Source organism: Myxocyprinus asiaticus, chromosome 21 (genome assembly GCF_019703515.2).
Source record: "Myxocyprinus asiaticus isolate MX2 ecotype Aquarium Trade chromosome 21, UBuf_Myxa_2, whole genome shotgun sequence".
NCBI lineage: Eukaryota > Metazoa > Chordata > Actinopteri > Cypriniformes > Catostomidae > Myxocyprinus > Myxocyprinus asiaticus.
This window is the reverse complement of record NC_059364.1, coordinates 12,103,539-12,116,424: the sequence shown is the minus strand read 5'-3', so window position 1 is coordinate 12,116,424 and position 12,886 is coordinate 12,103,539. Positions and strand designations below refer to the sequence as shown.

General features: G+C 37.7%; 1 protein-coding gene across 1 annotated transcript in view; it reads right to left on the bottom strand.

Moving 5' to 3' along the window:
• The window catches only part of LOC127411675 (nesprin-2-like), a 166,842-nt gene that overhangs the window by 25,903 nt on the left and 128,053 nt on the right, over positions 1-12,886 (bottom strand). The window contains exons 98-110 of the mRNA XM_051647390.1: positions 12,238-12,408; positions 11,894-12,027; positions 11,607-11,802; positions 11,158-11,340; positions 10,974-11,087; positions 9,798-9,952; positions 9,514-9,661; positions 9,320-9,414; positions 8,905-9,136; positions 7,951-8,145; positions 5,804-5,929; positions 3,758-3,913; positions 1,644-1,802 (exon numbers count right to left, since the gene is read on the bottom strand). Of these exons, the coding sequence (XP_051503350.1) occupies positions 1,644-1,802; positions 3,758-3,913; positions 5,804-5,929; positions 7,951-8,145; positions 8,905-9,136; positions 9,320-9,414; positions 9,514-9,661; positions 9,798-9,952; positions 10,974-11,087; positions 11,158-11,340; positions 11,607-11,802; positions 11,894-12,027; positions 12,238-12,408 (2,064 nt within the window). The remainder of the gene's footprint in view (positions 1-1,643; positions 1,803-3,757; positions 3,914-5,803; positions 5,930-7,950; positions 8,146-8,904; positions 9,137-9,319; positions 9,415-9,513; positions 9,662-9,797; positions 9,953-10,973; positions 11,088-11,157; positions 11,341-11,606; positions 11,803-11,893; positions 12,028-12,237; positions 12,409-12,886) is intronic.

Here is a 12,886-nt window from a genome sequence, read left to right as displayed (position 1 = left end):
TCTAGAGGCAAAATAAAAACACTTCACTGATGCATTGTGGTGTTTGTTTTGACATGTGAGACTACACTCTGCATGTTTCAAATGCAGATTTAAAACATGTATACAGTGTTTTATACAGTACACATTGTCATATCATTATAAAGTAATTAATTTGTTGACTAGATGCTGCATTAGTAGAGAACAGCAGTATGTTTGCCGACAAGGCTGAGAGGATGCTAACATTAAAGCTAAACTCAAGCGGTTAGAACAATGTGACAAAAATACACGCAAATCCTACCCAAATGTTTAAATGTCACGACTGTTACCATCCATTACCATCTATTTGCATTAGTTTATATCCAGCTGGTCATGTTTATGCATTCGTTAGCCAGCTAAGTTGCATATTTATAGCTAGTGACGTGAGAAAGCAAATTAATATCTTCATGCAGCCGAGAGAAATGTATAAACAAATCAGAAACGCATCTAATTTCAATAAAAAAAATTCATCCTGACTGTAATACGATGACTTCAGATCGATCACATTCCTGCGCTAAAAAAGGCTAGACACCGCGCAACAAATACAGTTTAACAGAAAGCAGGTGTCTCAATATGCTTTTAAAGTTATTTTAAATTAGACACATCATCTAAAAAAACAGTGCTCCTGCACGAGACGCTGAATAAACAAAAACAAAGAGAAACAAAGATGTTCGTCTAGCACGCATTTACACAGAAAAACAAATGGATGGTTGCAAAAGTGTTCAGTGTGAACAGCCCCTTACAGTTGGTGGAGGTCTTTGGTCATTGCGTCTTGGTCTCTTATAAGTGTTTCTCAGATTAAGCAATGAGTTGTTTAAATGCTTTGTCAGGAAAGATGTTCAACTTGGAAATGTATGTCTCGAGATCCTCGCGTTCGGTTCCAGTCTGTTGTGTTCCGTCTGTTTGAACAGCCCCCGGCCTGGGCTCATAGTCTGAGCCACTTCACCACCGAGTTCAGACGAATACCACTGCTATCTGTGAATATTGCTACTCTACATACAACTGTACTGAATAAAAAACAATGTGGTATTTTGCTGTTATTATGAAGCTTGAGTCTGGAGTAGTCGGAATATGTGCAAGTGTAACACTATGTGAACTGCATATTGAAGTGTTTCCCCCCTCATTTCACTTTTGATTTAACATGTGAAAATATGGACCGACTAAAACTTTTATTTATTTATTTTATGCACATTAGTTGAAAATGAAATGATCTTTTTTAACAGCCAGAATAGAAATGTTCTATGCAATAATATAATGGTGCTGAATGGTTTATGTATTTATTGCACCCTCTTGTGGACTAATGAAACATCATCAATTTAAAAATCAGCTGACTTTAAAATTAGAAAATTAGTCCATATATATTAATATTTATATATTTATTTCATTTTAAAAAGTACAATACATTTTCATGGTGCAGTCAGTACTGTTTATTTCTGTAATAAAGTTCAGCACTATTTTACTTTGAGTGTTATTTTTTTCATTCAGAATGAATTTTAAAAACTATCGGTTGATTAATCGCTATCAGCAGGTACTACCCAAGTTATCGGTATCAGTAAAATCCACTACCGGTCGACCTCTAATGGGGTTGATGTTCAATTGCGCTGTGTGATGGATGAGATTCAGCTCACCTTCTTGAGTTTCTCCACCATCTCCTCGATGCTGAGCTCGGCGCTGTTCGCCACTTTGTTTTCCATCTGTGTCAGCCATTCACACAGCTCACGGTTCTTCTCATTGAAAATGATCCAGGCGTTTAGCCGGTCAGCAATCTCCTGCTTACGCAGAGACACCTGCACAGAGAGAGAGAGAAATGGAAATAATACACAAGACAAATGACAGAAATTTCTCATGGACATGTTATCATGAGATTCACCCAAACACATTTAAGAAATAATGAGATAATAATGAGATAATAAAATTAGCCTTAATATGTTAACTCACACATACTTAATATGTACTCTTACAGGTTCACAATCATAAAACAGAGACTGAATTTCATTTATGAAAAACATTCATATAGGAAAATTGATATATATATATATATATATTTTTTTTTTTTCCTTTTTTTTTTAGAAGAATATCTCAGCTCTGAAGGTCCATACAATGCAAGTGAATGGTGACCAGACCTTTCAAGCTCCAACAATCACATAAAGGCAGCATAAAAGTAATCCATACAACTCCATTGGTTATATATATATATATATGTCTTCTGAAGCAATGCAATCACTTTGGGTGAGAAACAGATCAATATTTAAATCCTTTTTACAATAAATCTCAACGTTCACTTTCACTTTTAGAATGGATATTTCTAGTGAAAAATGACATAAATATTGATGTTTCTCACCCACACCTATCAAAACGCTTCTGAAGATATGGATTTAACCAGTGGAGTCATATGGATTACTTTTTTGCTGCCTTTATGTGATTTTTGGAGCTTGAAAGGTCTGGTCACCATTCACTTGCACTGTATGGACCTATAGAGCTGAGATCTTCTTCTAAAAATCTTCATTTGTGTTCAGCAGAAGAAAAAAAGTCATACACATCTGGGATGGCATGAGGGTGAGTAAATGATGAGAGAATTTTCATTTTTGGATGAACTATCCCTTTAACATCTCTATGAACCATATCACTGAATAGTTTTAAAACCTAAACTAACTTAACAGCTGCCACATGTGGGCTTAACTGTTACAAAGCAACCCCCCCCCCCCCCCCACCCCACACACACACACACACACACACACACACAAACACACACTCCGGCGTGTGACAGAAACGCACACAAAGTGATTTCCAAAACAAAGAGCCAAAGGCTCCTGCCTCTATTCACACTTCTATGTCTTTTCCTTATGTCCCTCACTTTCCCCACCATCTGTTCTCTCATTCTAATGTCAAAGACCCCCACCCACCCCAAAACTTACACCAGGCCCCCCCAAAACATTACCCCAGGAGACTCCATTTGACTGACCCAGCACAACATTCATTAAAAACAGCAGCGAGAGCTCATGTATGAGTGGTGTAGAGATTCAGAACGAAAATCAATAAAGGCATCAAAGTCACCAAAGCAACATCTAGCATCAAGACAATTCAAAGAAACAATAGCTTCAACTGAATCAATAAACACTGATGACAAAAAAAAAAAAAAAGTTGAAAGTCTCAACACACTGTCATTAAAATACCTGAAATTCCTGTGAACACGTTGTCTGTGTGTCTTTCCTCAGTTATTAGTTCAGGGACAAAACTCTCCCCACAAGTTAGATACTATATGACAAAACCTCCCTAAGGGGCCGTCCACCCAGGTAAAAATTATTCCTACATTTTTACTTTTAAGAGTAGTGTTTGGGTTACAGTTAGTCAACAGTAATTATAATTAATTTTATATTAAAACAACAGAAGTCTATGGTATGTCCCTATATAGGTAAACATTTGTGTTAAACTCCTTCAGGATGTGAGAGACTGTTTAGAATCTTGAGGTGGCATTCATAATGTTACTAAGTATCAACACTTTTCTACATCTTAAACTATATATCCAGATATTTCCCTTTGACTTACATTTCCGTAAATTACATACACACACACGCAAAGGTTTATTAGCTTAGTAAGTTACAAATAACCATCAATGGTGCAAAACGTATTTTTTAAATGGTAGAGAAGTTAGTCTGTAGAAATTATAATTAGCTTTATAAAAACAGTCTATGGTATGTCTTCATTTAGATAGCCAAATAACATGTAGATGTGAGTGTCTTACTTTGAGGCAGAGTTCTTCCCACTGGCAGTGCAGATGGTCCACTTGCTCCTGCAGGAGGAGGACGTCATCGGTGAGGATGTACTGGGACAGATCCGTCTTCATCGTGCTGAGCTCGGACAAACTGACTGCCCAGTCCTCCAAACAATCCTGAACCTCCTGCATAACATAACACACCACTGTCACACACACACACTCACTGAAAAATACTGCCACATGTCCCTGCTCTGACTCACACTCTCTCTCTCACCCTCTGGCCCAACAAGATTAAAGCCTGTAGGACAAAGGGGGAGGGCAGAGGAGAGAGAGAGAGAGAGAGAGAGAGAGAGAAGGATCATAGCTGAATAAGCCTGTGCAGAGAGGAAGGGAAATCCAAATGTGTCAACAGAAAGCTGTTGTTTGTGTTGCAATGATTTTAGTGCACACTAACTGCAAACTTTTCCCTCAAATGCTTTTAACGGTCCATAATTATGTATAATGTACAGTCATTATATTAGTCAGGGTTTTATTTCACGATAATGACCGCCTGACTGTATATTATTCTGCTGATTACATGTCTACTTACAAAATAATACATAAATCGACATTAAATATTGATCTGAGTTGAAATTATATTATTACAATAGAATAAATAGCAGAAAATGCCAGCCATGCCAGTGGTGTGTTGGTGGGAGAGATTGTTTTTATTATTATTATTATTTAAATGTTTGGCCTTTTTGCCCCCTACTACTTGCTTTTATAATTCTACAGTTATTTCTAGAATAATCTGATAGACTGCTGCTTCAGAGCAAGGGATGGAACAAAGAAGTTCATCAGTTAGTCAGGGTAGAGCAGAATACTTAAAAGAAAGAATTCTGGGCTGAATACTAAATACTCTCTCTTTATTCAGAGTACATCTAGAATACTTTTAGAATACATATTTATAAAGGCAAGGCACAATTGAAAGAATTATTTGTGATATGTCAGTGTTATCTTATCTGAACTGCTACATCTGTCTATTAACATGTAAGTGAGCCTAGACAGCTAGCTAGCTATTTGTCAGCAAATTTCATTTAAATTAAATGTGAAGTTTGACACTGATTTTTTTCTTAAGGGAAGGCACATGGCAAACAGAAGGCAGTTTGCAGTCAATTACAACATTGTCTTATTTCCAACATACTGTATAAGAAAAATGCTGCCTGCCCTGACATTGTAGCTACCAAGCAGGGTTGTTTGTGAATGTCCAGAATGGCATTTTTAACATTTGTAACAATTTTTATATTTTTAATATTCTTCTTAACCCATCATTTGAACGGACTGACAAAGATTAAAACATACTGGCACAAAACTGGATACGAAATGCAAATGTACCATATTTGTGAGGTCTTGTGACAACAATTTAGTATATGAATGACTAGGCTTGCTTTCATATTTAGGCCTAATTATTTATATTTCTTTTATTACTGACACTTTTATTTTTGGGTTCTTTAAATTAATGTACTCCTGCTTACTCCTTTTAATTTTCAACTTTAGATTTTTTTTGTTGATCACTTCGTATGAGATGTTAAATAAATGTATTAACACAGCAATTACAATCGCTAGAAACAATGTATCATGCACTCGAATGTAATATTTGTGTAAAAATGTTGCCAGATATTCAATCCCAGAAATATTATACATGAATAAGACGTTGTATTTTCATTACCTAGTGTCTACCATCAAAACTTTTGGTGACTGCGTTTAATTTTTAAAGTATCCAAAAAACCACAACTCTCGACATTATAATTTTATAATTAATTTTTTGTATCTTAGTTTTTTAAAAAAAGCACAATTTGGCATGAAAGCGCGAACCTGGCAACACTGCTCACCTGACTTTATTGATATACTTTTTTTTTTGTGGTCATTATGAGAAGTATTCTTAAAGTGTTCTATTAAAATGTTATAACTGTATTCTGAATACAGGTGCTTGAAAACGTAATGGGGCTGAATAAAGTTACTTCATTTTTGTATTCTGAGTATGTAACACTGTTGCAAGTATTCTGTTCCAGCCCAACCCTGGAGTTAGTATACCTTCACTAAGAGGTGTTCCTCCTCCATCTCCTCCTGTTGATCTGGTATTGACTGCTTCAGTCTGGCTTGCAGCTCCTCCAGGCGCTGGGCCTGATCAGTTAGTCTGGTCTCACAGGTCTCCCACTTCTGCAAATAAAAGGATGGTGTCAGCTGCTACAATGCTCCGACATGTTCTAGATGCAATATCTGATCTGTAAGCCTCTTTATTTAGGGGTGGACTTGGGTCTAGTGTTCTCATCAGTCAGAGAAAAGAACAGAAAGTCAAAAATAATGCAGAGAAAACAGAGAGAGCTTATGGCCATATGAAGGTAGATCTGTACACACAAACATACAGTGGCCTCAAAATGTTGACACTTAAGCCACTCTTAGAAATGTCTGAATTTCAGTGCGTATATAACAAAATATCAAACCACAAGGCATATGCAAACACTCCAGATGTCCATATGTCCAATGTGGTAGGTGAGTGCCTGTTACATCAGACAAGTGTCTCAGATCCAGATGAAAACTTAAGACAATGCTAGGGGTTATGACAGCACACACATGCACGCACAAACACCATAGTGGGGTATCACAACATGCACAGGTCTAAATTGTAATACAGTACTGCAATGCTGTTTACACTGGAATAAAAGCAAGAGAAAGCTGTGCTACCACACAAAACTACAGATACTGTACTCTATACTGCTGAGGACCCTTCAGTCAATCTGTGCCATCATAGCCACATGTGACAACGAGATGTCACAATTCACATATACAGTATTACACATGCAAGCTTATTAACAGTAACATTAAGACAGTACTATGAGAAAGATAGCAGGGCAGAGAGAAACAGAGAGACAGACGGAACTATAAATCTCTAGACAGGCTTTACTGTAAACCCTTAAGTACATGACAACTGCATGCACATATGAACACACACAAACCCTCACTGATTGTGTGTATGTGTGTTAAAGCAGGCATTTGTGAACACATTAATATCATTTCATATTTTTTACACTACAATCGTGGTCAATAATGTGTGAAGGTGTGAGAGACAGACAGACAGACAGACAGACAGACAGATAGATAGATAGATAGATAGATAGATAGATAGATAGATAGATAGATAGATAGACAGATAGATAGATAGATAGATAGACTGATTGACAGATACATTTGCATCCAAACGTGAGTTAAATTGGATGAAACCTCTCTTTGGGGAGTGTGTGTTTATATGTGTATTAGTGTGTGTAAAGGTCTGATCTGGATTAATCCAGCTGTGTAACTCACTGAAATCAGAGTGAATGTAGGTTAAACTCAGCTGGACTCATTCCTGCACTAAACTGCCATGATACAATATCTCCGTATTCTAAACAAACACACACAAACTTTTTGTTGTCCTGTAACATTCTGGACTACATTTCTGTTCTAAAAGTTAATTCTGTATTCCTTATTGAGGTGAAACACACTTTTAGATGTGTCCAGACAGGCACAGTTTTGTGTTTAGCTGCAGAGTAGTGTTAAGCAGGTTTTCACCTCCATCAGGGATAAAAGTCATAATCTCCTATTTCCATCTTCATAACATCCTAAATTCCAGGGCTGAATTGCACTTTGCCGTAACTGTTTAGTTACTGTACATAAACTTTACAATCATAAATGCTGATATGTAGATAGGAATGAGATATCTAAAACTCTGAGGAAATCCAGACAGTACTTTCTATAGCGTTCCAACACCTTTTCACCAATTAATTTCCATGACTTTTCCAGTTGTTCATGACTTCTGGATAAGGATTTGTAAAAATCATTTTATTAAGATTGCACTCAAAGACAGCAATTTCTAGCTGATGAAATATTTTAGAGCGGAGCACGTGTAGAAACATTTATATTTACAATTGAATTTTCTTTAGCTTTTCCATTCCTTTTTTAGAATTTTTAAATTCCTGGCATTTTCCGGTTTTCCAAAAATATGATCACACAAACTTCCTCACATGGCTTCATGGATTTCACAAGTGCACATATGGATCAGTATATAGTAAATGCAGTTCAGATTATCTTGTATGTCTAGCTTGTAAAAGCAACAGCAAGTCTATAGAAACAAGCCATAAGACAATTAACAGACATAACTGTAATGAATGGGTCCCATTTCAAGGCCAATCAAACCCTCTTACCTTGATGATGTCAGCTGTGAGAGTCTTCCTCTTTCCCATCATGCACTGGCACTGCTCCCAGTCTTCTTGCAGGGCTGCCAGGTCTGTCTGCAACTGTGTTTGCGTCTGCGTGTCACTCACAGAGAACAGCTGCCTGCCTACCTCCATAACGCACAGATAAGCAGACACTGACCTTTGAAACAACAGCTCCATACGCTTCACAGAGGGACAGAAAGAGAGAGAGGAGTGAGGGAGTGATTGAAGGGAACAGAGAAAAAGAGAGGGAAACAGTGAAAGAGAGAGTTAAAGAGAGAAAAGGAGAGAGTGATGAAGACAGTGAGATGATCAAGAAAAAGGAAAACAAAACAAAATGATTTTTTGCCAGCTGTAACTAAATATAACAACAATGGTAGATGTCCGTGGGATACTAATAATATCTACATGCTAACTAGGTTCAGCAGATTCAATTATTGGTCAATAATATCAAAGCAAATTATAATTCAAATAAATGTATATTACTAACACCAAGTTGCACATTAATTAATGGAAATATTTATAATATCAATAACAATGTGTAGGTGGGTAATTTACTTGTTAGACAGTTGACATGATATGTTACTGTCCTTTAGTGTGACATACTTCGTCTAAACTACTTTAAACATTTGACAAATTCTTCTAAAATTATACACGAACTTTTTATTAAAAAAAGACATTAAAAAAAATTACTGAATAAACCTATTTTAGGTTACACCAAACAACTATTTTTAAGGGTTAGGTCAGGTAGAATTACCTCTTTAAGGTAACAATTGCACATTAACTTTTCAAAGCATACAAAATCGTATATTTTCCCAACGCTTCAACAGTGCATCATGATTGAAGACAGTCAAATTACAGGTGAACTGTATAATTTCTGTACTGCTTTTGGCACAGAAATTACACACTTCTACTTGAAACAATTAAAAATAATCTTGTTACCTTCAGATCTTCCAATGAAAGGCGCAGTTGCAGGACACTGCAGTGTGTGGGACCAGAGGGAGACAGAAGTGTGTGTGCAAGTGTGAGAAGTTTGCGGAGTTTCTGCAGTGTGTGTGTGTAAAGATGCCAGTGTTGTACGAGCCCTTCCACTAGATTGCGCCGTTGAGCTGCTCTCTGGACTGCCCCCTGCCAGTGTTCTCTCAGCTGCGCCAGCTTTAACAGGAAGTCACTCCTGAGGGAAAACAAAGGGCAGTTAACAAAACTACAATCCAAAGGTAAAGCTACAACTTCCAACTATCAATTTGAAAATTATGAGAGTAGGTCATTTCTTTTTTAAAACAGATATTTTTTATGAAATTATAAAATACAAAATTATATCACAAGTAGAGGTAAAGAGCATGTTGGAAAATGTTACCTGTCATCCACCTCTCCCTTCTGCAATAGGAGCAGAGATTCACTGATCACAGAATGAAGGATCTGATGGCCTAAAGACAACTCAGCCTGAAAACACTATGAGAGAGTGAAGGAGAGAAAAAGAGAGGAAATTAAGGGTTGAATCTGGGATCCATGTGCAATGCTTCTTAAAACTTGTTTGTGTTTGACTGTTACCTGGTGTGTGCGCTGTTGTTCTCTTAGTCCAGTGTAAGTTGTTGAGATCTCTACAGCCAAACCATCCTCCATGCGCTGTAGGAAAGCCAGCCAGCTCTCACACCTCTGCTCAAAGCTCTGCTGCTGGAGAGAGGTTGCCTGCAACTCACTACAAACACACAAACACATTATAAATACACAGTATTTTTGCATATTTGTGTGTACATATCATACCATCAGCATATATAAAGTACACCACATAAGATCTGAGAATGTGTAACACATAAGAGAGTGGTGCCAATCACCTGCATCTCTCCTGAGCATGTGCAGAGGCCTGTGCCCACTTCCTGTTGAGGTTCTGCAGCCTCTGTGTCATGGGGTCACTGAGGGTCAGTCTGTAACTTATTGTGTTTAGGAGATCCAGATCAGGGGAGAGATAACTGACCTCCATCAGACCCAACTGCAAACACAAAAAAACTCAGTCAGCATGAAATCAAAACTGTCATCTTTTACTTTCTTAATGCACATTCCTGGTCGTATTGTACACATTATTCCAAAAACAAATCAACCAATCAACTGCCTCAATTCTGATATGAAACACCCACTTTACACAATACAATCAATTTCTGATGGATAAATCAAGTCCTGCTCTAATATTTTATTGCTCAAATATCCTATTTCACCTTGAAATATGTAACATAATGGAAGTAAAATATAATGCTAATGTCCTTTCATGTTGATTTTAGGATAGGATAGGACAGGACATGACATGACAGGACAGGACAGGACAGGCTAGGCTAGGCCAGGATAGGATAGAATAGTCTAGTCTAGGATAGGATAGGATAGGAAAGGATAGGATAGGAAAGGATAGGATAGGAAAGTAAAGGACAGGACAGGACAGGACAGGACAGGATAGGATAGGATAGGATAGGATAGGACAGGATAGGAAAGGATTGGAAAGGATAGGATAGGAAAGGAGAGGATAAGAAGGGATAGCATGGGATAGAATGGGATAGGACAGAATAGGACAAGCTAGGTTAAGCTAGGCTAGGCTAGGATAGGCTAGGATAGGATAGAGTAGTCTAGGATAGGATAGGATAGGACAGGACAGGACAGGACAGGACAGGCTAGGCTAGGCTAGGATAGGATAGAATAGTCTAGGATAGGATAGGATAGGACAGGATAGGAAAGGATAGGACAGGACAGGACAGGACAGGACAGGACAGGCTAGGCTAGGCTATGATAGGAAAGGATAGGACAGGACAGGACAGGACAGGACAGGCTAGGCTAGGCTAGAACAGGATAGGAAATGATAGGAAAGAATAGGATAGGAAAGGATAGGAAAGGGATAGGATAAGAAAGGATAGGATAGGGTTTTACTTTATTCTTCCCCAGGGGGATATTGAAGATTGAATTAAGCATTAAGCATCTCCTCAGTTAGAAATTCTGTGATGTTAGTTCATTGTGCATGTGTGTATCACCTCAGATATATCTGTGCGCTGGCAGTCCATTTCTTGCTTGCTTTCCCACTGTTGTAATTGTGTTTCAAGGGTCTGGAATAATTTTTCAAACTCCTTACACTGCTCGAGATCCTCCTAAACACACACATAATTTTAGTATACACATATTATTAAACACTTTTACACAGGTCTGTACGAGTCTTACCTGCATGTGTTGAATTCTTCCTCTCAGTGTCTGGTCTAACTGCAGGAAACTGCGTGCTAACAAACGGCACTCTGATCTGATGAAAACAGCATCTTCATCTTCCATCTGTTCAATCAGATCTTTTGATGCTTCAAGCATTTCATTCATATCAGTTTGTTGAGTATCAGAACTTCTCTGTAACACCTAAAGAGAGTGACAACAAAAAGAGGAAGTGTCTGGAATGAATACTAATGTACTGCTTACTGCAAAGTATATATACTGTATACTGCCTAATCTATTTAAAAAAAATAGGAAGTGAAACTACATAATATTCAACAATAAATGTTTCAAACAGTAGCATGCTACATTGATTTCAATAATCATTGCGGAAATAAATACGGCATACAGTATTTACAGTAAACAGTATGCATGCTTGAGTGTGTGTGTGGGTGTATTTGTGCTGTACTCACAGTCTTTAGCTCCTCGATGTTGTGTGCAAGTTGTTTGTGGTCAGCAGGTATTTTGGTGTGGGTGACAAGCTGCTCTCTGTGATGCTGGAGCCGCTCTGAGCAGGTGTGTCTTAAATCAGAGTATCTCTGCCACACCTGCAGAACACCGTGTGACCTCTGCAAGCCGTGTGTGACCTTTTCCTTCACCTCTGACCACCTAGAGGACACACAAGTGTTTAAGCTCAAAAACACACATGCATATACAGGCATGCATACTGTATTGTTAGTTGGCATGTGTGAAGACTAACATTGCTTTCTCTTTTTCTAGTTGTTCAGATAATATCTGGGCCGAGTCTGAGCTAATCCCAACAATCAGGCTTGACATTGTTTCGCTAAGATCCTCCCATTGCCTTTCAATCTTGTCAGCCTCATCTTTAAAGACCTGCAAACACAAAATAAGCCATCAATAATGAGTTTGTAACATTATGTGACTATACATCAGAACAAGCACCTCTTTCAAGTCAAATAACTAAAAGTAAAAAAATAGAAAATAAATAACTACATTACAATTGCCTAAAAATCTATCAAATATGAAGGTCAAGGACAAAGATATTTGTGACCAATCAGAAACTGAGCGATTGATTGACAGCACCTGTAGCTTAACAATGTTGCTCTGGATGGCAGAGAGAGAGGGCAGAGGGGCTTGGAAGTACTCTAGTGATTGACGGATCTTCATTGTGTTCAGAACTGCCTGACTCCTCCCACTTTCAAACTGAGACCACACGTTACACAGCTGCTGCAGAGTACTCCCAAGGGATAAATTCTAAAAAATGAAAATCTATTGTTAAATTACGTAAACGAAAAATCTTTTATTGCTTCCTTGTTTCCTTGCTAAAGTTAATAAACCCACTCAGATCTTATTAAAAGAATATGCAATAACATTTAACAAGCTACAAATTTTTTTTTGGCAAAGTACAGTATCACAGGTACAGTTGTGCTCAAAGGTTTACACACCCTTGAATGTTTGGCCATGACACACAAGGTGACACATACAGGTTTAAATGGCAATTAAAGGTTAATATCCCACACCTGTGGCTGTTTAAATTGCAAATAGTGTCTGTGTATAAACAGTCAATGAGTTTGTTAGCTCTCATGTGGATGCAATGATACTGAGCCATGGGGAGCAGAAAAGAACTGTCAAAAGACCTGCGTAACAAGGTAATGGAACTTTATAAAGATGGAAAAGGATATAAAAAGATATCCAAAGCCTTGAAAATGCCAGTCAGTACTGTTCAATCACT